The sequence below is a fragment of the Coloeus monedula genome (genome assembly GCF_965178545.1).
Source record: "Coloeus monedula genome assembly, chromosome: 21".
NCBI classification, from domain to species: domain Eukaryota; kingdom Metazoa; phylum Chordata; class Aves; order Passeriformes; family Corvidae; genus Coloeus; species Coloeus monedula.
In genome coordinates this window covers 211,380-238,628 of record NC_138801.1, presented here as the reverse complement: position 1 = coordinate 238,628, position 27,249 = coordinate 211,380, and the positions used below count along the sequence as shown (strand labels likewise).

Sequence of the window (27,249 nt, the reverse complement as noted above, 5' to 3'; positions counted from 1 at the left end):
ACAGAAATCTCTTACTTAAAAAGTGGAGTACATGGTTGCTTTCCTATCCAAATGCTTAGGAAAGCTACCTGGCAGACCAAGCAAGGTGCAGAGTTAATAGTATGGTAGTCTGGAGAGAAAATCCACAATACCTCCCTCCAGAAGTGGCTTGTGCAATCAGTTGTGGTGGAAGTTAGATGACCCTTGTGAGGCTATACATGAACAACTTGCCTACCACTAGGGAGTACTTGCCTCCCCACACCTGGAGCAACTGAGCCCTTACTCCTCTTGTCTCCTGAAAGTGCAACAAGGACTGCCAGAGCAGCCCCTGCTGCTGTTTAAGTTACTGAAGGTTGAGCTGAGTTCTCTTCTGTTGTGAGTTGATTTCACATCTACTCTATAAATCATCATTCACTTTTTGCAACACTTTGCACTCCTTACTGTGGGATCACGTTGTTCTCCACACAGGCCAAAACATATGCTTCTGTTAGCTGTGTGCTATTTCATCTCTCAGAACTTCCTTGCCCTACTGTTTAACATTCTTATGTAGTGCTTTATTTGGTCATGTACTCTCATAATGCCTATAAGAGACAACTACATAATTGTGTCGTGTTAAACATTGTCTTTCTCTTTTCTCATTTTTGTATTAAAGTTTTTATTAGGATTCCTATTAATGTAGGAAGGATATGTACTTAATATATGAATGTGCATTACCAGACTTGAAAATACAGGCAATAGACCAAATTCTGTTCAGATATAGTACTTGCTAAAACGGGGATGGCTTCTTTCTAAGACAACTTCTTTAGCTCCCGTGGAACTGCTTGCTCTCCCTCCTACCCCAGGGTTTTAGCAGGTTGCCTTGTTCCAGTTCAGCCACAGAAAATTTTCATGGCTTTCGGTCAGGTGAGGCTTGCGGGTGCCACGAGCTGAGAGCCGGGACCACTCTGCCTCACAGAACCTCGTGCTCCGGTTCAGTTTTGCCGAGGCCGCTGCGCAGCTGCGCGCGGGGCCGGGGCACACGGAACCAGCCTGGGCCAACTGGGAGGGCCGGCCCGGCTGAACCCTTTGTGATGAATTTAAAAACTGAGATATTGTCGTCCGTTGTCTTTAAAAAAATATTAAGACTAAGCATAATTAATATTGAATTCTTATAAGTCATTTGGGAAGTTTTCCCGCAGAAAGGGGCGGATTTCGGGTCGGGCCAGCGAAGCCGGCCCAGGCGGGGAGCGGCGCCCCCTGCGGGCCTCGGCGGGGCGGGCCCGTGGCTGAGCTGTGCCAAAGCTCCAGCACGGCTGTGCCGGGGCCGCTGGAACGGTTTGGCTGTGGGACAATTCCTGTGCTCCCGCACATCAGTCATCTGTGCGGAACACGCGGGCCGAGCCAGCGCCCGCCGAGGACAGCGGGCTTCAGTTGTACTGTCTGGCGGTCCCCTCCTAGCAGTGCCCACAGCAGCGCTGAGAATATCGCCCTGGGTAGCAGCTGCGGCGCAAAGTGGGGAGAGAGGGGAGGGGATCTCGACCCAAGGGGTTTTGCGATGCGAATCGCTCGTACTGAGCGCTCCTGTCAAATCCATCCGCTCCCAAGCGGAACCAGCAGGGAGCGCCGCGGCCGCCGCGGGTAGCAGCCGCCCTGCCGGGAGGAAACGGCCTCGCCCGGCCTCACGTGACCGGGACGCGGAAGTGCCCGCAGGAAGGGGGGGTAGCTGCTTCCGGTGTGGGCCGGGCTGGGCGCGGGTAGGGCTGGGGCCGGGGCCGCACCCGCACCGGCAGCGTCCCGCTATGAGAGAGGCGTCGCGACCCGCAGGTGAGACGCTGCCGCTCGTGGCCCCCGGGAGGCCGTGCTGCCGTCGAGCCCGGTCCGCGGGTCCGCGCTGGGGCGGCGCGGCGCGGCGCGGCGCGCGAGGCCTTCCCACGCCCCGCGTCCGCCGGTGCCGCGCTCTGTCGGGCCGGGTCCGTGTCCCCGGCGGGAACGGGCGGCGGGGGCCGCTCCGGCCGGAGCCTTTGGGCGGTCGGCGCCGCTGCGGGAAGCGCTGGGGCCTGCCCGGTGCCGTGGGCTGGAGCGGCTCCCGGCCGGGCCTTGCCCGTGCGGCCGCGGCAGTACCGCGGGGGCGCTGGGAGGGTGAGAGATCAGTATCTGCAGGCCTGCGCGGGGAGAAGGGAAGTAACTCCTTGCTAGCACTTATTAGAAGTAATGTTATTTTAAAGCAACTTACATCTGCCTTTTATGTTCTACTCAGTGCTCTAGTATGGAGATTATTTTTTTTATTAACTGAAGTAGAAGGACTTTGTTCTGTATGAGTTTGGAGTAAAGGAAGTGCAAAACAAAACACTGCAGAAGGAGGAAGTGAAATCCCATTGGAAAACCGGTTTGCTTGACTGGTATGGCTTTGATAATTGAAAATACTTCACTTACATTTTGTCTTCATGAGAACTTAAAATATAAAAAAGTCTGCTATCATCTGGAAATGTTTTTGTGGTGACATACTGACTCCCTGCTTAAAGATGGCAGTTTAGATTACCAGTAATTGTATGTAAGTTCTGTAGGCATCTGTCTTTAAATTTCAGTTGAACGTCTCCTGAAGGTTTGTTTTGTTTTTTTTTTTTTGTAGGCAGGTATTGAAAAATAGAATCTTAAATCTGAGAATATTCTGGAGGGAGGTAAGGAACTGCATCTGTATAAAAAAAAAATCTGATAGTTTCAAAAAATAGACATAATATACACAAGGTATAAAATAACTTGAAATACTTAAATAATTATTTCAAATTGTTCTAAGCAAAGTGGTAAGAAAAATTAATAATTGAACTGGCAGGTGCAGTATTCTGTTGCTCACTGGAAAAGTACTGGTAGCTGATTCTGTTCTGAAGAGGGCTAGTGCTTTGAGGAAAAGAACCTGAGGAGTGCTGAAGACAGTAAATTTAAAGGTGGTCTTTTGTGATTATGTGGGTGGCAACGTCATGGAACTTGACAGAGGAAACCACTTGCTGCTCCACGGCTCTTCAGCAATCCCATTGCACTCAATTTACACATTATCAAATAGAAGAATTGCACAAGTTTAACTTACTCAAACAGTTAATGTTGGTCTTTCATAGTTGCATTTAAACTTCTGTCATTTCTAATTACAATAACATGCAAATTTATCTCAAATTCAATTTAAAATTTCAAGTATGCATTTTAAAAAGCTGTATTACTGCTTAAAGGGCTGTTAGCTTTGTAGTAAGACATCTGGATGATGTGGGAATACAGGTGTGAAAATCTGGGAGCTTTAGCTGAGGTTCTGGCATGTAATTGTTATGTTGTTACAAATACACAAGGTACAGGCAGGAAAAGTTCTGTGCAGCAAAGATATCAGTTTCTTGATTGACATTTTAAATTCTGTATGATTTCCCTAAAAGGGTGTTATAATAATATCTCAATAAGCTTGGAATTAAAAACTGTACGAGCTGCTGCTGTTCCATCTTTCAATTAATAAAACAATAGGGAAATGCATGAGAAGGGTCATAAGCCTCATTCTTAATGGGGTTCTGTCTGTGCTTCCAGTGTCATCCTGTGAGTTGATACAGTTGCTTTTGAAAACTTGATCTTAAGTGAAATATTTCATGAGTAAAGTCAGTGTTTATTGGGAGATCAATGAGATTATTTAGTGGGCATTTGAAATACAGAATCTTTCACGTGCTGGTACAAACTTTGGGACATCCTGGAGTTAGAACTCTACTGTATAATTTCATGAAATAACAGTTTCATTAGCCTAAACTCATGTTTGAAATGCTTCATCTATCTCAACTGAGTAACTTGCTGTTTGTAGTTCCTGCTGTAGTTGATGGGTCCTCTTGGAGAGAAGAAACACAACAAAATATGCTGGCATAGCAATTTATGCCCTTAGTACGGCTTTCAGAAGAGAGAAATGAGGTGGCTTGAGAGAAATACAACAGTGGCAAAAGGTTCCAGAAAATGTTGTGTTGAGTTCCATGTGAGTGTGTTAAGAAAAAAAGAAAATGGAAAGGTCAGTACTTGATTAAGCAGAATTTCTAATTTTTTTTTTTTTTTTTCTTGCAGCACAACACTAAATTTGTAATGAAATGGAGTCTGGGTCAAGCTCCTTTCGAGTGGAATTTCCAGATTTTTCTAGCACCATTTTGCAGAAGTTAAACCAACAGCGCCAGCAAGGACAATTATGTGATGTGTCCATTGTGGTTCAGGGCCATCTCTTCAGAGCCCATAAAGCTGTTCTTGCAGCTAGTTCACCTTACTTCTGTGATCAGGTTCTTCTGAAAAACAGCAGGCGAATAGTCCTGCCTGATGTGATGAATCCCAGAGTATTTGAAAACATTCTTCTGTCTACCTATACAGGCCGGCTGGTAATGCCTGCGCCAGAAATTGTTAGTTATCTGACAGCAGCAAGTTTCCTTCAGATGTGGCATGTAGTGGATAAGTGCACTGAAGTGCTTGAGGGGAACCCAACAGTTCTGTGTCAGAAGATGAATCATGGCAGTGACCATCAGTCCCCAAGCAGTAGTAGCTACAATGGCCTTGTTGAAACCTTTGAACTTGGCTCTGGAGGACAGACAGAATTCCACAAAGTGCAGGAACTAAGGGACGGTGAAAATGAAGAAGAGAGCTCTAAAGATGAGCTGTCATGTCAGCTGACGGAACACGAGTACCTTCCCAGTAATTCTTCAACAGAACACGACAGACTTAGCACTGGAATGACCAGTCAGGATGGCGAAGAAGGAACTAGTGATAGTGCAGAGTACCAGTACACCAGACCAATGTATAGCAAACCCAGCATCATGTCTCACAAGCGGTGGATCCATGTGAAACCAGAAAGGTTTGAACAAGACTGTGAAGGCGTTGATAATCCTTATGATGAACACCAAGTTTCTGAATCCATGAATGCCATCCAGGCAGATCACTCAATCCAGTCTTCGGGTGTTGAAGATTTTCACATAGGTGACAAAAAGATGGAAGCAGAATTTGATGAACAGGCAGATGAAAGTAATTATGATGAACAAGTTGACTTCTATGGCTCGTCTATGGAAGAATTTTCCGGTGAAAGGGCAGATGGAAATTTAAGTGCTCACAGACAGGATCTTATGATGGCAGCAGGCTATGGTGAAAGCATTGATATGGCTGCTGGGATTAAAGAAGAAACGTCTCTCACTGGATTCTCCCATGCTGATAAGCTCTATCCTTGTCAGTGTGGAAAAAGCTTTACCCACAAAAGTCAGAGAGATCGGCATATGAGTATGCACCTTGGTCTTCGACCTTATGGCTGTGGTGTCTGTGGTAAGAAATTCAAAATGAAACACCATCTTGTAGGCCATATGAAAATTCATACAGGCATAAAACCATATGAGTGTAACATCTGTGGGAAAAGATTTATGTGGCGGGACAGTTTCCATCGGCATGTGACCTCTTGTACCAAGTCCTATCAGGCTTCTAAAGCTGAGCAGAGTACTACTGAGATGAACTAAGACATGAGTGCTTACATTTGTTTAGTAGAGTAAGAAAAATAAACTCATTATGCAAATAATGTCTGGTACTTGCTATTGTACGTTCTCAAAACAACAAGTTTTAATGAGTATGCTGGTATAAACAGAAAAACATATTTTGCTTTCTGCAGTATTACTTCAGGTGTTCAGTGTGTGAAGTGCATGTGGTTAATCTGAAAGGTGCCTGCAAAATGAGGTCTGACATTGTAATCACAGCAGTGTTTAGAAGCTGTTTTGTATTTCTAAGTCATCTAAATTCACAGTAAAACTCAGCTCTAAATTGACAAAAATCCTGAAAATACTTAGATGAACCAGAAATTCAGGTAGTACGACTTAATGGAAAAGAAAATGAAGGTGACCAAATCGCGTTATACGATTCACATTTTAATGAAGAAAAAAAAATTAGAATTCCACCTCAGGGTGAAGACTGCCAACATACTTAACATGCATCCTTAGGTAGTGTGCATCATTCAGTAGCCTTTGCTGTATTGCTTAATGAAAGGCAGTGGTAAAGGTGGTTTGGCTTTCCTTTATCTGTCTTCTGTTTTTTTAATATATCTTCAGTAAAACAAATGTCTAATTTTGTGCTGATTTCTATTTAGAGTCTGTAATGCACTTACATATAAGCTTCAGTATATGTTAAGTATACTTCATCCTTGCTCCTCTAGGGTCTAATGCTGTACGACTCTTGACTTCATTAGATTTTAATTACTACGTTGTGAGAGCTTCTAGAAGTATGTGTAATAACTATGTCTTATAAAAAAAAAAAAAGAAACCAACAAAAAGATGTAACATTTGGAACTTAGTCAAAATAATCAAATATTTAAACTGTAAATTTCTGTTCAAATTTTTGTGGCTTACTACAGTAGCAAGTACCAAACTCTGGATTCATGAACTGACTTGTTATTGGTACAAAAACTTCTCTGAGAACTTCTATCTAGTTTTAGAAACCTGCTTTAGGAAAATTATGTAGTCATTGATACGTATTTATACTTCTAATTCTTTACTGTTTGAATAGTAAGAACTGTAATACAGATTCTTGGTACTGAACTACTGTGACTGGTGATCACAAGCAGAGTTGTTTACTTGCTCAAATGAAGTTGCTTGTGGAAAAAAGTAGGAAGTATGTCATTTGGATCTTCTAATGGTACTGCAGAACATGGTACCATGCTTACGTCTGAAGTTGGGATTTTTGCTGGGAAAGTGACACTTGTTCTTTGTCAGGATGAGGATCTGTGTGTGGGGCTCTCATTCGTGGAGATAGATGGAGGAGTGTGTATAGTTCTAAGAGATGCTGCCAGCTCTGCAGATAGAGTAAAGGCATCAGTTTTAAAGGGGACAACAGGATTTTGGGGTTTAAAGCTTAATGCAGTCCAATGCAAAAGCAATTGCTTCTTAGTAAGCAAAAGCTTCTTAGTAGCTTACTGAAATATGAAAAGGAAAGAGCCTTTAGAATATACATAGAATATAATAGAAAGAGGTGACATCCAAGTATAGTGCTGTTCACGTGGGGAAAATGTTAACCAGCATTAAAGACCTAAGCCTGTCTGGCCCCAATTTCTGTCTTAGGCACTGCTGTGTGCAGGATAATGTACTGAAACAGATGACCCTGTATGGTGAAGCAAAACCACACAAAAGATTATTACACTTCAGATTCTTTTTTGAACTCCCAGTTACAAATTGTCTTAAGATACAACTCAACTGTATCCTGAAAATGAATGTCTGCTGCAAGCTGAGGGTTTTCTACTCAGTGAGCTGTAATTACTGTAATTTCTTTACTGGCATTCTACTTTAAAACCATTTTTTTTTTTTTTAAGATGCTCTTAATTATTGATCTTCTAATGCTTCAAATATTTTTTCATATGGAATTTTGTTAAAATAGATGTTCCCAAGTACAATGAACCCATTGCTGGCAATGGGCATGAATGATCAGCACCACAAGAGTTCCTATTCTTAGCACTTAATTGAACTCTACAGATACCATGGTGGCCATGTTTAACCTTTGTGATCAAGGTACAAAACAGGGATTTTGCTCACTAACACTGTAACCTGCTTAATGTATAGAAGCACTTTGTATTTAAACAAAAAAAAATAAAACAAAAAAACCAACAAAAAACCAAACAAACCATAAAACTTTATAAGTACGTTTTTTAAACTTAGAAATTATATTCCCTCTATGGTTTGTTTACACACTGCTAACACTGTCTTTTTTAATACTAAAAAATACTTTAATGCTTGCCTGTTTACATGAGGGTAGAGGAAAGGGTTCTTGCACTCAGTGGCCCCATTTTTCCATTCTCCAAGGCGTTACCACATACATGGCGTCATTTCTGCAAGTACCATCATCCCATCTGAAGGAAGGCATTAGAACCATAGAATGGTTTGGGTTGGAAGGAGACTTGGAAGGTCATCTACTTCCAACCCCCCTGCCATAGGCATGGACACCTTCAACTAGGCCATGTTGCTCAGAGCCCCATCCAACCTGGCCTTGAACATGTGCAGGGTGTTTATTCTCATACTCATTTCAAGAATGATCTTGTGTATTACATCAGTTCTCAGCCCCTTTCCAATTGTCACTTTAGTTTTGCATAAAAAGGTTAAGGGTGCCTCTTCCCATTTAACCATAAAAAAGGCTGGACAGAAACACCAGTCTGAAAAATATGGTGAAAAAATCAATAAATGTGTCGAACCCAGACCATCCTACAGAGCTGCCAGCAAAACTGTTTCTTTTACCAGCTTGGAATGACTTTTATATGGGATATTTCTAGGTTTAACATTACTTCTATTTGCAGTAAGATTACTTTGAAATAAAGCTTTAAAATCAAATGTACTGCGAGAGACACTTTAAAGGTTTTATAACAGGTTCAGTAGATCATATTATAGAACCAAGTCCTTTTTTAATGACTTAGCATGAATAGTAACTTTTTTTAGTATTTGCCTATTGCTGTTTTACCCCATATTATGGCATTGTCTTGAAAGTCCAACAAATGTTGCTCCACTGATTTTGTAGCATTTGGCTTTCTGCTGTTAATCTACATGAATCCAATTGATTGCAGGAAAATACTGATCTGATTGTCGTGAGATCAGATTGAGAGGACTGATGATTTAAGGGCAGCTTGCGATACATGTCTAAAATCCTTACTTTTGCACGTCACAGGTGAAACAGCTGTCTTGTGGTGTTTCTCTTGAATTCAGTTTATTGCCCTTTGTCAAACTTCTAATCACCATTTCAGGTATTGGGGGGGAAAGATAAAAAATTACTTAAACCATCTTCCTCGGGCTCAGCTGAAGTCTAACACCTCTTCTCCCTGCCTTTGTAGTCTCAGTTTCCCTTGCTTTCACCAAGAGCTGTATTCAGCTCCTGCCATTTCCTTTTGTAAGGTGACAGGTAACACAGGAGTTGGGCTCATATGCACACTTCCTTTCTGACGCTCTTCATTTCTTAGTGGGTGTCCTCTGGTGCTCTGGTCTGGTCAGTGTCACTGTTCATGGTGACACTGTCCCTTCAGGGATGTGTCTGTTCCAGCTTGGTTCTCCTGTGGAATTCAGTTATTTCAGAGGTGTACCTGCTCTGGCAGGGCTTAGCTGTAGGCCAAAGTCCTCTTAGAAGTGAATCTCCTCAGGTGGAGAGTGTGTCCTTCTGTGAGTATGTCTGTACATGTTCTCAGTGACTTCTTCAGGTGTTTTCCCAAGAGCAGCTCTTCAGTTTCTCCACATATACCCAGGAGCATTTTCTCCATGTGTCTCCCTGCACCTCTTGCTAGTAGCTGCCATTCTTCCTTAAGTATGTTTAAGCAGAAGCATTATGTGCACCTCTGGTTGAGATTTTGGCTTGGATTGTTCACTTTCATTTTTTGTGCAGGCTGAACTTCTTTTCACTAGCACAGGGCAGTTCGCAACCTCTGGCCGCGCGTCAGCCCGTGCAGTCCCTGCCACTGGTGGCTAGTGCAGTTGAACATAGCAAGCCAAGATATACAGACGCAGCTTCTGTCAAGCTTCTGATCTTTGCTAATGGAGTGGTCTTGTTGAAGGTACGAAAAATTACTTCCTGTTTGTGGGGAGGAGGGAAGCAATCCATATATACATATATATATATATATATATATATGTAATATGAATGCATATGTATATGATGACTTTCATTAATCTTCCTATATGCTTCATTACCTTCAATGATGTGGCTGTTGGCTGTAGTAAAGTGAGTGTCTTCTTATAGCCAGCAATATTGTACACCCAGGCGGCTTTCAGACTTTCCTGCTGCTTTGAAGCCATTCATTGTCCTAGCAGTGGTAAGAAGACTTAATGATACTGCAGCTAAGTTCCTTTTCATTCCGTTTTGTAACTAAGATGTTAATTACCATGGAATCTGTGCAACTACCATTCTGAAAAATTCAACTCTTAGCAGGGTTAAAATCTGCTTAGGTGTATAGCAGACCCTTTTGAGGGAGAAGGTTCCTATTTCACATACCAGTGTTGGTTTGAGGGGTGCTTTTTTGTTGTTTCATTTTTTAAACTTTCCTTGTTTGTTTTATGGGTGAGCAGATAGACCCCAGAAGGTATTGTCAGTACAGTGTTTGGTCACAGCTTTTTTCATCTGAGGTGTGGCTGAGGTTGAGAAACCATCCTGTATCATAAGCAAGGCAGATGATCAAAGGCTGATGTAATGAGTGTTCCAGTATTACTGAGCCTGAAAGAATGGAGGCACATCAGGGTTTGTAATCTTAATACTTTTGCCTGGGTGCCAGCAAGGTGACCTGTCTCAGAATTATGAGAGCCTACAGCAGTATATTGAGTGTTTTGCTGTAACAGAATTAGGACCTTTCTCTAAGCAACAAAGGAAGTTGGTTTTTTGTCTTTTAAATGCTTCATTGGATAGCTTGGCTTCTTTAGCTATTAGCTGTAAACTGTCAGTGGCCTAGGGGAAGATGCTGGAAAAGAAAATCGTATATTTTTAATGTGATTAAATTGCAAGTTCTGATTTTTGCTTGAAGCCTGTGTCCGTTGATTGCTGCTCCTTTTTTTTTTAATTCATGGGATTCCATATTTCTTTCAGAAATGTAACTGTTTATGCAAGTCAAGTGAATCTTCCTTAATGAGCTATAAGTTTTTATTCTAAACAAGTCATTTATAATAGTAAATTTGCATATCTTGATATTTTGTGAGATGTTATGCCTGTATTGCAGAGGTTGGATAGTTTCGTCTATAAATATTGCTGTCCTAATTGTACAGCATGGTTTTAATTTAATGTTACTGTTCAATATTTTCTTCTTATAGAAGAGTCCCACGCCCCTTTTTTTGTATAACATGTTTTAATAAATGTTATCTGTCAACTTTGTAAATGTTTTCTTAAGCTTGAATGAAAGGAATGCATGTCCAGTACTAGTATTTAATATTTCACTTTGCCAAAATAAGTGCTTAAACAAAAGTACAAATCCAAAAGTTGTTGATATATAACTTTATTAAATATATAAAAAAGTGTATCTAGTAATGTGTCTTCTTGAAATAATGATAACATGCCAGCCTAGTCTAAGAAAACACTAAACTAAAACCTGATTTTTAAGACACAGTAAGTTTGATGAATTTGTGGCATTGGGCCCATTTCTTTGCTGCTTTAGGTAATTAGCTTCCATGCTAGTTCAAATTTATCAAACAGGCTTTGTTGTAACTGGTTTTTACAGAATGGTGATCTCTGAAGTTACAATACAGAATGTACATGCTGTTAGGAAAATTCCAGAACACTCACTCCATAGTAGCAGCAACTGCATGTCCCAAAGACCTCTTGGTACGTTTGAAGTAGGTACAGATAACATAGATTTTTTTTCTTGTCTAAGTATAAAAGAAATTTCATGCTGTGGAAAGTATTAAAGATTAAGTTTCCCTTACCTTCCTGTGAGGATTCCTTCTCTCCCTGACTAAATTTAGGTACTCATACTGAACACTTGATTTTGTCCAAGCTCCATCTGCTCAGTCCTCGAGGAACCATACCAGCTGCTGCTTGCTACCTAAGCAAAAAATGAGCTCGCTCTCATTGAAAGCATGTTCAGTTAATACCTGGAGAAGTCAGTATTTGTGTAACAGTCTTCAGCAAATGCAAATGGAATATGGTACAAGAAAATTAATTTTCTATTTTGGCTACATTTACTGAACACGGAAGAATAAGCCTAAAGTTTTCTGCCTGTTCAGAATTAGTTGCTTGAGTTTTTTTTATCTGAGTGAACAAATACAATTTGTCTGTGTGTTTGTTAACTCTGTTATTTGTGCCCTGGCCAGGATGCTTCCCAGGCTGCTGCTTTATCTGATCAGCATTCAATACCTAAGGTATGAAGACTCTGTTCTGTGTCTTAAAGGGAGAGAAAGACATACCTCCAGAAGAGAGAATGTGGTGTCCGGTTAGACCAGGTGGATAACCCAGCCGGACCTACTGGCACCAGTCGCTCTGACTGTTCCCAAGTAGTACATGAACTGTCTGGTTCATAAACTGAATCGTTGCACTACCTGACCTACAAGCATACGCAAGATAACTCAAAAAAAAGGTCAGCGCGTGCTTGCTGAAGCGATTTCTGTGAGTTACAAGGCCAGTGTAACACAGGTGAACTTTTTAATTCTTTGCTCAGTAAAAGTGGCAGCTCACAGCTGGAGTGGGGGATGTCCTCCCCCAAAAGCTCCCTCGCTGCATCTGTGAGTGCCTAACGGGGTATGGCTCTGAGTGCGCGTTCTCTTCTGGAGCTGCACACCGTGAGAGTTGTCGAAGGAGCTCTACCCGCGTACGTACCGGCTTCAGCTAATGCTCAAATCCTTCTGCCTTCGTGAGGAGTCGCGCAGCGAGGGCGGTTCCGCCCTAGCCCGGCGGCGGGCAGCGCCCGGGCTCCGCGCCGGGAGCGGGGCGGGTTCCCGGGCGGCCCGGGGGCACCGCCCGCTGCCGCGGCGTCACCAGGAAGCGGAACGGCCGCCAGCGGAATCAGTTCCGGGTGCGAGTGGCTGTGGGAGCGGGCGGGAAGCGGCGGTGGGAGCGGGCCGGGCCGGCCGGGATCCGCCATGTGAGAGCCCCAGACAGCCCCAGGTGAGCGGCCGCGCGAAGGGCGCTTGGCCCTCGGGCCGGCGCGGCGCTCCCAGCTGGGACGGGGCCGTGCTCGGGAAGGGGTCCCGGCGCCTGACAGGCCCTGCGGGGGCGGCGACCGCGGCCCGGCGGGCCGTGGCTCGGTTCGGCTGCCTGGAGCGGCGGCAGCGGCTTCGTCGAGGCTGCTCTCGCCCGGCCGTGCCTCGGCGGGAGTTGTCGCGTAACCCGAGTCGGTGGCTCTGGTGCAGCTTCGGCGTGTGGGGAGGGAGGGCGGACGCGCCTGTGTCGGGGTCTGCTGTTAACCCGAGCGAGGCGTAAAGTCCTCGGCACGGCGGATTGGGGCGGAACAAACCTGGCCCCATTCGGGGAGGTGTTTATTGCCCGGAGTTGGGGGACCTTTCAGCTGCTGCTGTTCCGTCAGAGAAGGTGGAAGTTCTAGTGAAACCCCAGTCTCTCTAATGCAAGGGTCTTTCCAAATCCCGGCAGGTGTGCACAGCACGCAGAAGTGGATTTGGCTTAGAGTAAATCAGAGTTGAGAGTTAATTTGGAACAAGGCAGAACAATCTCGGAAACATTAATGTGGGTGAGCCTGGTTTTCAAAGGAAAACAAAGTGATGTAGGATTAGCTGCACTGCAGTTGTTACATGTTACGGAATCCTCAGCATCTGGATCAGAATGTGCCTGAGCTTCGTTGCCTGTCCAGGGACAGCTCCGAACAGTTCCATCTATCCCAAGTAGCGAGCTGGGAAAATACCATGAAAATGTGCTCTTCGCAGCTATTATAAATCTACTGCAAAAAATATTGCTGATCTCTAGAGAACATAGTCACTTCACTGCTTAAAAGAAACATCAGAACCAAAAAGTCAACAATTTGATGAAGAGTGGCTACTATTAAAAAAAAAAAAAAAAAGTGGACAGATTAAAATGGACAGTGGTGATGAAGTATTACCTTGGTAGTAAATAGTATTGTAATATCAGAAGGTTCAAGAGCCCTCTTCCCACTTGGTGGAAATTATGGCTATATATATATTGTCAGTCTCAAAATATAGGCTGAAGTTTTTTTATGATGATAGTGACATCTCAAAGTTGTCAGATGTTCAGTGAATGTGGCTATTTAGCATTATATAATGGGGATGTTGTGAAATTTGTGCACAAAATAAACGTTTCTGATCATTACTTGTAAGATCTTGTTGGTTTGGTATCACCAAGAGACCCCTTTGTTTTATTTATCTGGCACAATATTTTTGTTGATATTGAAATCATAGACACATAGAATAGTTTGATTTGGAAGGTACCTTTTGATCTTGGTTTATCTCCAGTTTGCCTCCTGGTAACTTTTTTTTTTTTTTTTTTGCATTCAGAAATGGATACATACCTGTAACTACTGTTGTGGTAATTTGATTTCAAGGGTCAAGATTTAGAGATTATTTCTATTGAGGTTTCTAAGGATTAGGTGAAACTATTTTTATGCATTGATAGTTGTTTCATTTTGCCCCAGTCACTCCCACACAGGCAAACATTTGTGAAGAAGACAGTTAAGAGAATAAGGGACAAATGTGTCACTTGGACTTCAGTTTCATATCTGCTTTCTTTGGATATTTGCTCAAATAAGAGGCTCCTTTTTTTTTTCTATAAAATGCTAAATATGCAGTTCCAATAATATCTCTGCTGCACCATGCTGACCACTGAGAATGGGTTTGTAGTGTTCCTGGTATTGACATGTGTCTCCATATATGTACATACATCTAAATAAATTGATTTTATTTTTATGCTAAAATCATCCACTCTTTGAAGTGATTTTCTGTTCATCATGTTGTGAATCTTGGTGAGATAAAAATAAATCCTTTTGAACTTTTGTTAGACAAAAGTTTGAATTAGTAAAGCTTTACTGAACTGAGTGTCAGGGGTTACTGCTTTGCTCCCCAGGCAGTTGGTGATGTTGTGGCCCGTAGCACTGCCGGAGCTCTCACCTGCCCAGCAGGAGCTTTGTGTATGGTTTCTCTGTAGGTGTGCTTTGGGTAGAACGTGGCCTGTCTGGCTGCAGAGAAGGAATGATGACCTTCACTGGGGCTTTCTGGTATCTACCAACGCAAAAGTGCAAGAGCTAAGTTTTCTAGTAACTACAGTTCAGCCTGTATTTACCGCCTTCTGTTTCTGAGGAAACGGGGCATTTCCAGCATTTTTTGAGGTAAAGTAATGAAGTTTTAAATTGTTGTGTAGTCTTCACCTAACTGATTTTGTATTGTAGCCTAAACCAGACATGAAGCAGACTGACTTTCAAGGCTGTTTTTCAATTAATAATAGGCCACATGCACCTCTTGTTGTGTGCTTTCCTACAGATAATTTGGGCAAACTGCCTGTATCTTCTTTGATTCCAATGGGCACTTTGGAGGAAGTGAAGAATTAATGCAAAAACCAATTCTACGTATTTGCATAGTGCTGCTTGTATTATTATAAGTTTGTTGTACTTTAAAATTATCTCAGTTGTTGGGTGATAATTATTGAGAGAGGGTTTTTTACCCTCTTTTAGTTTTGGGATTTTTTAATGGCTGCAAAATTGAACTCTTGTTTTTTAGCAGTGGGGTAGCTTACCCTGCTTTGGGGATTGGAGTACAGCAGATTTCAGTACAGTAGCAGTGCTGTGTGGCACATCGTTTAAGGCCATCCAAGGGCACTATATGTTGACTTTTAAAGGATAATTAATATTTTACTGTTATGAGAGGTATAAGCTGATAAAATGTTCTATGATCACTCTCTTCCCTATTTTCAAAGATTATTTCAAGAGTGTCTTAGAGACCCCTCTAGCCTGTGACATAATTGATGGCGGTTTTTCTTTGATACAGCTAGTGTTAATTAGCGTGGCTTCTGTACATATGAAGAGTGATGCAAATGCAGTCTGAAAGGAGTAGGAGTGATGAAGATGGTTGCCCAAAAACTTCCACGATCACAGCTGATGAGGTTACATTCCTAGGTTAAAATTCTCTTGAATGATGATATGTATGTGCGATGATGTCTTGAGTTCTCACAGAGATGGTGCAGATACTAACCCCTACAAAATGCAGGGGAGGAGTGCACTGATTTATACAAATACCTGTTTATTGTCTTGCCTTTTCTCTGTATTCTGAGTAGTGCATAGTGTATGGAGAGAGTGTGACAGAATCATTAAAGTTGAAAAAGACCTCTAAGATCATCGAGTCAAATCTTTAACTGATCACCACCTTTTCAACCAGACCAGAGCACTGAGCGCCACATCCAGTCATTTAACACCTCCAGAGATGGTGATTCCACCACCTCCCGGGGCAGCCTGTTCCAATGCTTAACAACCCTTTCAGTGAAGAAATTCTTCCTGATTTCCTACCGGAACCTCCCTTACCTCAGGGTGAGGCCATTTCCTCTTGTCCTGTCGCTTGTTGCCTGGTAGAGGCATTTTTGGTGTCATGGAGTACTTTGTTTTGTTTTTGTCTTAATTTTTGCTATGACCCTCCTAGATTTTCTGTGTATTCTGTTTTCAGACGTGCTACAACAGTAATGGTTTGTAATGTGGTTTTTTTCCCCAAGGATTCCTTGTTGCTGCGCTAATTTAAGAAAATGCAAGGGATCTTTTCTCACACCTTAGTGTGAGTTAAAATGAGTATAATTTGTGTCATTCATCTGGCTATGGGAATGGTGAATCATACTTCAGTGAGTGAAGGAAATTAAACAGGTGCAGACTTAGAAGCAGAAACTAATACTATGTTGGCAGACACACAGTTTCGTGTTATAGTTATACGATGCTTCTCCCCTGCTACTGTATGATGTCAGTAAAATTCAATACCTAACGTGGTTTGTCAACATCTATTCTTGTTTTTTAAATTAAATAAGAGTTTTCATAGAACGTAATTTTTAAAGGAAGTTTCTTTTGAAATCTAGTAAGAAATGTTAAATGCCTATTACTCTGATGTTCACAGGTTACTTCAATAAACACTTTTGTTTGAGGACACAGGGCAGTGATCCACTACTACTAAAGCCATTTTGTGGGCTGCATTTGTTGTATAAAATCCTGATGAATAAATGTAATGCAGGTGCAAAGAGAATTTATATGATTCTTTTGAGTGTGACTGGATCATCTCCTACAGAAATAGACAGGAGGCTCAATACATAGCCCTTCTAGGACTTAGTGAACTTGGTATCCAGTTTTGGCCTGTGCCTTCAGCCAGTTTCTTGGATACGTAATAGCCATGAAAACCTTAAATACTTTGATCTACTTTTGAGGAAAGGTTAAGAGAGGACCTATTCATAGACAGGTGTCCAGACTGAAATTTTACAGGACTTTGCCCTAACTTTACACTAACTCTCAGGCAGGGGTGAAAGCTAAAGCAAGACGAAGTGCATTACTTCTTAACAATGAGTGTACCTGACACTGCTGTGAATTTACAGAATCACAGAATATTCTGAGTTGGAAGGCACCCAAGAGGATCGAGTCCAGCTGAAGTTGTCTTAGTTCTCACTAACCCCCAAATGCTTGAGTTTGTATATTGCAAATAAAACTGTCGTAATTCTGCGCTGTTGCTCTATATGACTATCCTGAGCCTAAATAACACAGGTTCCCTCTGCATGTGCTGAGATACCACGGAAGGTACCGAATGGTACTTCTGACTGAGCAACTTTTTTTTTTTCTTCTTCACCTGTGCTAATTTTGTAAAGAATTATTGTGTGTATAATTTTCATTATGACTGTCTGGTTAACTGCAGGGAAAATTTTTTTTCTTTAGAGCATACAGTGGATGTGTCCAAAGTTAATTTGTGCTTTAGAGTACCTTTTTGCTTCAGTTTAATGCTATATGCCTGACCCCAAAAGAGAAGAGGTTAGGGAGATGTTTCAACTTGGAGGAAGCTGTTTAAAAAACTGAGGGGTTCTTACTAGCCTTTTCAAATTGTAGTGATCTTCCAGGACTGTTTCAGAAATGTTTCAACCATAAATACTATTGTCTTGAAGGTGCTACTGCTCTGCCAGCACTGATGAATAATTTGAGTATTGTTACAGTACAGTACCCTGCTGAACATTATTTTGGTTAATGTTACTAGAATTTTATTATGGAGCTGCTAACTTGATCCTATATACAAATAAAATAAAACCTTCTTGTGTATGGTAATATAATCTATGGATTACTTTCATTTTCTAGATAGTGACATTTGGGACTTTTGGGAATAAATAAGATCATTTTTCTTCTGGCTGTTATTCACCAACAAAACATAGCAAGTGATGCCTGCTTCTCTGATCCATGTAATGCCCAGGTTTTCCCCCAGGTCTTGCTCTCCCAAGTTGATACAAGGTAGTTGGGGTGCTCTGGTACTAACCCTGGCAAAATTACTGCAGCCTCAGTGCTGTTCCTGCTACAGTCCTGCCTGCTCCTGAATGGGGTGTCCATTGGTAACCTGGTCAGTTCTCCTCTAGCTGGAGTTTTAAGGTTGTGGCTGAAAGTGGAAGAAGGATTCCCTTCTGCCTACTGCTGCTGTATTTCAAAATACTTGTCATTTAACCCCGGCTTTCCACAGATGTTTTCACGGTCCCAGGAAGCATGCGTCTGCAAAGGAAGAAACTAAGGTGGAAAAGTAGTCACAAGTGTGCGCTGTAGCTTGTTCACTTTGTTTTTTAGGAGCAGATGGGTATAGAATTTTGTTGTGCACTGCCTTTTAGGCAGTGTGTACTTGACCTGTTTGCTTGCTTGAAAAGCAGCACTGTGTTCGCTTGATCCCTGTTGGAGGTTTTTACTGCTTTTCTGCTACCCTGATGAACAGACTTACAGACCTTTAACTCCCATCATCCTCTCCACTCACTGCCAGGATGTGCTGTTTAATCCTAGCATCCTAAGCAAAATAAGCTTCTTTGTTTCCCTAAAGAAAGCTGAAACAACTGAAAACAAGGATGTAGAGTTACTTACAGATATGTGTATGCATATGGAGATAATGGGATGTTTTAACAGTCATGATGGGCAAGGATCACTGTGGATTCCTGTCTCCTTGGTGTCCTTCTCACCCTTTCTCCGGTACATGTTTACAGTCCATTTTCAATGTGTGGCCATGTCCCAGGAACTGTGAGTTCATCTAGAGATGCCATGATGAAAAGAACATAATTTTTTTTTCCTCCATTGTACGGCATAAAATGTCCATCTTCTTTCTTGTCAGGTGCCTATCCTTAATTCATTCCTTCTGTCTGGACCAGTGCTAGTGGTGACAATTTATATTTTAATATTTTCTCCAGGAGTAAGTTATTCTCCATTTCGCTGGGTAGGAGCCCTTAGGGAAATATGGGACAAGGAAGAAGGCCACTGTCCATGCGTGACAAACTTTCTGTACATCCTTGACTGGAATGCCAAATTATTGCTGCTGGGGAGACTGGTCTTTTGGTTTGTACACAGTCGCTGACCCAGGTAACTTGTCCATTCGTGTCACTTCAGGTCAACAAAAGCTCTTTTTCCATTTAGCAAAGAGAAATTTAATCAGGAATGGCTGATGTTGCCTCCGTGCATAGCTAATAAGTCCCACAAATTAAAAGTTTCCTGTGTTGGGTTTCTAAGAAGCTTGCTGCCCTGTAAGACACAAGTGAAGATGACAGATTGTGGTGGTGCATTCCCTCCTCCCTGGTGATTCTTTAAGTGACCTTAAAACACTCATTTGTGACACAAACATGCATCCAACTGCTGGAACTCCTGTCTTCCCCATGGGACTGGGATAGTGGTTCTCAGCACAACAGGCAGGGATGCTCAGAAAAGCAAAGTTAATCTTGCCGTGTAACTACCCCACCACTGGGATAGGTTGTGTTGTACTGTTTGGTTTTTGACTTGTATCCGCTCACAACTCTGAACTGTTCTGTAGCTTTGTTTGCTGAATAAAAGAACTGTCCTGCCAAAGCCATCTCTGAATGGATTGCTGCAGTCATATCACTTCTGTTGGCCATCTTGCAGTCCTTATTTCCCACCTCAGATATAAGAGCCTGTAAAATGTCTTTTTCCTCGCTGTTACATCTCAGCCAAAAAATCTCAAATGAAGTCCCGTTTACCCATTTTAATGGATAATGGCATTGGTAGCTTAGAGAACATGTTTAGCAAGTCTGATAACTTGATTTTGAATGTTCTGTGAGAGTTTTTGCCAGTTTTCTAAGTCAGACAATGTTGAGTCAGGAAGCTGGCTTTCTTGTGTCTGCTGAAAAGAAGTTCCATTTGCTAAGGTTGCGAATGTTAGTTTTAAGTGAGAGTCAGCTGATAGAGCTCCAGTTCTTCCTTTTAAACTTTTAATCCTATTTCTACCTGTTGATTTTCTTTTTAGAACACCTGAATTTTCATAATTTGATTTAAATTGTCCATATGTCCCATTACAGCATGTAACATAATAGAAAAAAAAATCCGCTAGTATATTTTGATACATTGGACATGCTTCCTGCATCTGAAGTCAATGGATGATGTTGAGATCTGTTTGTTCAATTGGAAAAGCAGGTATGGTGGCAATATTATGTCTTTAGACTTCTGCATTAATAAGAACAAGAATAGCAATAAAAGTCTGAAGGTTCTTGGGCACTTGATTAGTGCCCAGTCTTGGAAATGTAAGGTAATGCTGCAGATCGACGTTCTCAGGCTGAAAGTGCGTGTATGCTTTTTACAATAGTAATCTGTGGAAAGTGCTTTTCTTTAGCTTTTGTTTGGAACTCTATATATTACTTTAAAGGCTCTTTGAATGCCCTTTCCTCATGTTTGAGTACCTATGGCTTTTAAGTTAGGTTAGAATTTAAATGTCAGATTATTCTAGCTAGGAAATCACTGCTGTGTCAGATGAGCTTCAAAGTTCACATCGTGGTTTATTAAAAAAAAAATTAAAATCACAAAAGAATTTTTTTTTAAAAAAATTGAAAGTCCATGGGTGGCTCAAACACTTTTCTTTCAAATGCACACACATACACACATGCCTGTGACTTTTCCTTAGGAGATTTTTCAAACTTCATGAACTACCTTCCAACAATCATTCTTGGGAAATTTAACAATGCAGTTCCCTGCAAGTAGCACTGTAGTACCTGGCTTGAACACCTACTCAGGGTGTTTACCTTGCCTAATGGCTATAAAATTGGTATTCTTTTGGGTGGGTGGATTGTTCTGCACTTCTTGCCAGGTAATGAAATTGCAAAGTTTCTTTGAGGACAGACTGTCCCAGAGAGTCTGTGATGTATTCTGAGCAACTGCGTTGTGAATGTTGCAGAGGGATAATTCAAATTATCGAAATGCAAGAAATGTAGATTAAGACTCTACTTTTTTTATTATGCCAAGTATTTATGCTAAATGTTTTCTTGTAATGCACCTTTAACAGATCAATGTGGTTATTAAACATTTGCAAGCATTTATTTTTGAAATGGAAAACTCCATATTCATTCTCTGTTGTAAATCTTCTAATTTTTCTTTCAGATTACTCTTTACATCTGTAGAAATGGACAGCAGCAGTTTCATTCAGTTTGATGTGCCCGAGTACAGCAACACTGTTCTGAGCCAGTTAAATGAACTCCGCTTGCAAGGGAAGCTCTGTGACATAATCGTGCACATCCAGGGTCAGCCGTTCCGTGCCCATAAAGCTGTCTTAGCTGCCAGTTCTCCGTATTTTCGTGACCATTCAGCATTAAGCACTATGAGTGGCCTATCTATATCAGTTATTAAAAACCCCAATGTTTTTGAACAGTTGCTTTCTTTTTGTTACACTGGAAGGATGTCCTTGCAGCTGAAGGACGTTGTCAGTTTTCTGACTGCAGCTAGCTTCCTACAGATGCAGTGCGTCATTGACAAGTGCACGCAGATACTGGAGAGTATCCATTCAAAGATCAGTGTTGGTGATGTTGATTCTGTCACTGTTGGTGCCGAAGAAAATTCAGAGAATCGCAATGGCGTTAAAGACAGCAGCTACTTTGCCAACCCTATTGAGATATCTCCTCCCTATTGCTCTCAGGTGCGACAGTCAACAGCAGGCAGCGATCTTCGGATGGAAACTACTCCAGGCAAAGCTCTTCGTAGTCGTCTGCAAGAAGAAGGGCATTCAGACCGAGGGAGCAGCGGGAGTATCTCTGAATATGAGATTCAGATTGAAGGTGATCATGAGCAAGGAGACCTGATAGTAAGGGAAAGTCAGATTGCAGAGGTGAAAGTTAAAATGGAAAAGTCTGACAGGCCAAGCTGCTCTGATAGCTCTTCCCTTGGTGATGATGGATACCATACTGAAATGGTGGATGGAGAGCAGGTGGTGGCAGTAAATGTTGGTTCCTATGGGTCTGTCTTACAACATGTTTATTCATTTACCCATGCCTCATCACAGGCTACAGGTGTGTCAGAAACCTTTGGAAGTCTGAGCAATACAAGTCCTTCAAGGTCCATGCTGAGCTGTTTCAGAGGAGGTCGTGCACGCCAAAAACGAGTACCTACAGGTCACTTGCATAGTGATGTCCAGGGCTTGGTGCAAGGGGCTGACAGTGAGTCCATGGTGAGTAATCCAGGATATGAAAATAGTCCACGGGAAAGAAACGCAAGAGGTCATTGGTATCCATACAATGAGAGGCTAATTTGTATTTACTGTGGGAAATCTTTCAACCAGAAAGGGAGCCTTGATCGACACATGCGATTGCACATGGGAATAACTCCTTTTGTGTGCAAGTTTTGTGGAAAGAAATACACCCGTAAGGACCAACTTGAGTATCATATTCGTGGTCACACAGATGACAAACCCTTTCGCTGTGAGATCTGTGGAAAATGCTTTCCTTTCCAGGGTACACTAAACCAGCACTTGCGAAAAAATCACCCAGGGGTTACAGAAGTGAGAAACAGGGTTGAGTCTCCAGACAGAACAGAAGCGTTTGTGGAACAGAAAGTAGATAATGATGCTTCAGCTTCTGAAGCCATGGATTCTAGTATGGAAATTCATGCAATGTCTAATGCATCTGATTGAAATATTACATCTAAGTGCAACACAGACAAGCATATTACTAATGTATTTTTAAAGTATTTTATTATTTTAGTAATCATCAGTACAAGTGTAACAGCCTTTTAGTTTTCCTGACCTTCTGGAAATCAGTTAGAAATGGTTTCTGGAGAAGGCTACAAAAGTATTCTTTGTTTTTGAAGGAGGCTGAGTTCTTTGGGGTTTTTTTTTTTATTTGAAGATGCTCAGAGTATAAAGACAGTATACTGGGGAAAGGAAAGGAAGAGTCTGCTGAAGTGTCCCTGCTGATTGATCTGGCGAGACAAAAATGCCAGTGGGGACAGGTATTAGAATAAAGTTGGCAGCTCTGCTGAATGCTCAGAGAAGCTGTAATTTCCTTTATTTCTTAAATCCTGTTGCTGGTAATGAGTTACACAGCAGTGGGGAGAGAGAATATTACAGCTTTGACTCCTCTCGCGTCACAATGAAATCTGTTCGCTCTTACTTACTGGTTTTGGTAGTGAGTCTGTTTATATATATAAATTTGCTTTATATATATAAAATGCTTTCACTTTCCCTGTTCTGGTTGAGGTGAATGTAAAAGTATGTCAAGACTGATACCATATGCCACTCTCTCAACTGTTAGTACTCCTCTCTGCTTAGGGTTTAGAACGTCATACTTTGGGAGGATGGTTTTGGTTTTAAATGAATGTTGTTTGGTTTTCATTTTATTAAACTATTACTTTGTGTGCAAAAGTGAGCAAAGTGAATTACCTTGTTTTAATAGCTTTGCTTTATAACATATGTAAACCAAATGCCATAAATCTATTAAACTATGGTTAAATTGTTGAAGGGTTTTGTTAGTTGTCTAGAATGCAAGCTGGACAACCTGTGGTGCTGACCTTTTTATATATATAGAGATAGATATATCTATATATCTATAGATATACACACATATATATATATATATTAAAAAAAAAAAAAAAAAGAAAAAAAATATTAGCAAACCTAAAAGTAGCATTGTGGTCTAAAATGTGTTTTTACTGGCCTCAGAATCTACCTTCATTTCGTACTGTAGAACCATACCAGGTAATTAAACTTAACTTCATCACTCTTCATGGTTGGTTAAAACATGAGAGAGATGTAGTTTAAACCACAGTATTTCCAAGCAGTATTTTAATAGGTCTCTTCACAGAGAGCTGTTTTCAGGTGCACGTTGACTTCCTACTTAAATCTCCGAGTGATATGCCAGCACTTGGAATTTGTACTTTTTTTGTATAGAAAAACAAATACTCTATGGGAATTTTGAGCAATATGTTATTTCATGTGTGAGTATTACAGAGTTGATATGGCTTCTCTGTTTTCTCAGTGTTTTTTTCCTCCCTAAAGGAGCTACCAACAACTTTAAAAATACTCTAATCTTTTTTGTTTCACCAAATACGTGTTTTTAATATGGTGCTAACTTCATAATTTAGGTCAGTATAATATATAAAATGTGAAACATAATCATAATGGCTAAGAAGAAAGAATCCCCAACAATAGACAAACAAAACCCCCCCTACACAAACCAACCCCCCCCCAAACCCCCAACCAAACAGAAAAACAAACAAACAACAAAACAAAACAAAAAAACCCCTCAAACAAAAAAAACCCCATACCACAAAAAACACAATAGCTTAAGAGACCTCAAAAGCATGGACTGGCAAACACTACTGTTTAACATTCTACCTGAATTCTACCTGATGAACAGAATTAATTATTAAATTAATCACATACTTCCTTAGAATACAGATTTTATATTATTTGGTCTTATGTTTGTTTAGCTGATACTGAAAATACCTTTGTGACTGTGCTGTCTAACTCCCAAAAATTAGAAAATAAAAGCTCATTTCTAAATTATTGGAGAGAAAATGGTAGGTTTGCTGTCTTGTAAAACATTTTGGCCCCTGTGAAGCTGGGGCATATTTGTGCAGTAGCTTTATTAAATACACTAGTTCTTATTATTGTGACAGTCTGCAATAAGAATTAATCTCTCAAACATGGATTTACGGTATAACCCCCCCCCCCCCCCGGTCCATTGGAGCAGTTTCAGTTAAATTGAGTACATCATTTGCCTCTTTGTCCTAAAACTGCCTAAATAAAGAGGCAGGGGGTGGAGAGATGTTTCTGTCCTAGAATCAACAACAGAAATTTTGTTTCCAGTAAGGGAAGGGATAGTCTGTGTCTAGGGCAGGTGGTCTGTATGTTTACCCACCTAAAAACATGGTGTTTCTGATACAGTTTTTCCTTGAGTGTTTGTTTTACGTAATTAATGCAAAAAGTGTGTTTTGGTAATTTAAGTTTGAGACATGCAAAATCCAAGAAATGTACAGTTATTCTTAACCCTTTATCTTGAACCTGTGCTGTGGTGCCTTTGGTGTGACTTTTTCCCTGGAAGGATGAGTTGAGGATAGCAGGATATGGGTACAAATTTTATATTTCTTGAATTTCTCTGTGTCACAATCTTAGCATTATTTAAATCTAGTTCTTTGTATTTGTAAATGTATTAAAATGGTTTGAGTTTACCAAAGAGTGACTTATCCAAAATTGTCTCAGACAAAAGCAAACAAAAAACCATCATGTTGATTGTACAGGTTCAGGTTCAGAACATTGTAACAGACTGTTAAGGGGCAGGAAATGATCCATTTTTCTACAAACCCATGATTCAGCAGTGTGCAAGTCCTGTGTGCCCCGGCTGGCGCCGGGTGCGCCGTTCCCTCCCCGCCCGGGCAGCGTTCCTGATTGCCAAGCCATAGCTCCGGCCGCCCTGGGCTCGGGCAGCGCCCGGTGCGCAGCTCTTGTGAGCACCAACGTCACCCCTGGCAGCAGCAATTCCATTGTGCCTTGTCACATAACGGGGTGCCAGGATCAACATTGTCACAGACACGAGGCATGACCTGATGAAGTTTATGTCACCAGGCCACCCAGGAGGAGGCCATTACTTTAGCAAATGATGGAAATACTGTACAATGTCTCGTGTCTGTGCAGTTCTCAGCACAGAGCTGTTACACATTTCATTTACAATAAATGCAGAAGTCAATAAAATGTGTGAAGAAATATTTGACAGCAAAATAAGTAATGAAATTATACAGGCTGGTTCATAATTGAGTCTCTTCTTAATCTACCTTTTTAAATCTAGACAAATGTGAAAACAGTGACAGTGTCCTTTCCTCTAGATGCTTAACCTATTCTGACAAACTGTGAAAATAAAGGATTTTATACCTTTGCTAATGTTTCTGGTTTTAAACTATTTTACTGGTTTTAAACTATTTTAGTTTTCTTTATCAGTTATCTTCCCTATTATTTCTTTTAAACTTGTAAATACATTTAGAAAATAGCTTTGTAAATACTTACAGTATATTGAAGGTTCAGTTTGGTCACTAAGGCCTCAAGATTGGCTCTGCTTTCTGAGTGTGAAATCTTTCTGTAGCATAAAGGATACTGTCCGTTCACTGTCAGCAGGGTAGACTGTTGGCCTAAATTGAGAGTTTTAATGTAGTCTTCCCCAGCATAAATTCATGTTTTATGCTGAAGCCTTTGGTTTACTTTTAGACAAAATGATGAGGCCTCTTAATATGTTTAGGCTGAATTATGGGAAGAACAACAGGAATAAAATCAAGGGCTGGGAAAATATTGAATAAGCTTTACCTTTAAATATATATATATTATTTGAATTTTTGTATTAGTTTACTGTGATTCTTTTATTGTCATTTTTCTAAACGGGTTTCACATGAAACCATTGAAAGGGACTCAAATATGCAACACCTAATCTATTTTCCAAGGGAATTTTACCCTTGAATGGTGCTTTTTGACTGGTCAGGGTTATTTATTAAATTTTATATTTGAAAGTATTTGGGGAATTATGTAAATTCTTTATATGAATCTCTTTATTTCATGAATTGTAAATTTCATAATACTCAGTGATCAAATTGGAAGTTTAGTAAAGTCATTCAAAATGTTCAAACTTTATAATCTGTGTGCATTTTACATATATTTTATCAAGTGCCAGAATAGTTGTATTTAATATTGTAGATTTAATACTACTTGCACATCCCTGTGGCAGCATTAACTTAAGTTGCGCAAGTTTACATTAAAAAAAAAAAAAAAGCTAAACAAATAAGTAAGCCTGGGACATGTGTTCCTGTATTTCTTCAGGGGATGTGAAGCCACGTATCACTGACTGAGCAGGTTCGCTTCTTGCTCCTGTAGCTCACTCCTGCCATGGCAGATACAGAACTGCTGACTCTCCCATTCCCACAGGCCAGGGATTCAGCCTTTGGACTCAAACCGAGCCTCTGGCTGTAGATCTGGTTAGAGGTAGAGCTCTTGCACGATTTTAACAGTGTTTGTTTCTGACTGAAAAGTTGTATTTTTAAATAACTTTTATTTGTATGGTTATTTTTCAAGATAAATAATTGAACAGTTTGAATGACTTGACTTGGTGTCATTATCTTGCAATATAAACCGGGAACCTCACACCTCTGCACTTCATCGCCACGTGAAGTAAATGAAGCTAGCTAAGCTGATGCTGTAACAATTAGTAACTTGCCATTAAGGATTATTTTATAGCATGAACTTTAAAATATTTATTCAAATGATATTTTACTCTTGTATTCACTTTGTTTTTAGATTTGTGACATGAATATTTCTGTGCTGCTTTATTTTGTTCTGATGAATTTGTTTCTTGCTTGTAAATTGCTTTTTTTATGGTATAAAGTCAATCGGAATTGCTGTTTGTAAATTAAAATGCTTCTAGAGCAAA

At 40.9% G+C, this 27,249-nt stretch overlaps 1 protein-coding gene across 5 annotated transcripts; it reads left to right on the top strand.

The window, feature by feature from the left end:
* The first annotated feature begins 1,671 nt into the window (after positions 1–1,671).
* Positions 1,672–27,249, top strand: LOC309580833 (zinc finger and BTB domain-containing protein 34). 5 transcript variants are annotated; one of them, XM_082295072.1, is made up of 4 exons: positions 1,672–1,782; positions 2,588–2,636; positions 4,033–5,262; positions 20,954–21,122. In XM_082295072.1, exons 3-4 carry the CDS (start codon positions 4,056–4,058, stop codon positions 20,971–20,973), a joined length of 1,227 nt encoding a protein of 408 aa, XP_082151198.1. In that variant the 5' UTR covers positions 1,672–1,782; positions 2,588–2,636; positions 4,033–4,055; the 3' UTR covers positions 20,974–21,122. The 5 variants fall into 5 exon arrangements, with proteins under 5 accessions (XP_082151198.1, XP_082151196.1, XP_082151197.1 ...); XM_082295070.1 differs by lacking the exon at positions 20,954–21,122 and having other exon boundaries at positions 4,033–10,458; XM_082295071.1 differs by lacking the exons at positions 2,588–2,636; positions 20,954–21,122 and having other exon boundaries at positions 1,695–1,782; positions 4,033–10,458.

Coding starts and splice junctions, on each gene's coding strand:
- LOC309580833 (XM_082295069.1), top strand. CDS start 20,976: ATGGACAGCAGCAGTTTCATTCAGTTTGATGTGCCCGAGTACAGCAAC.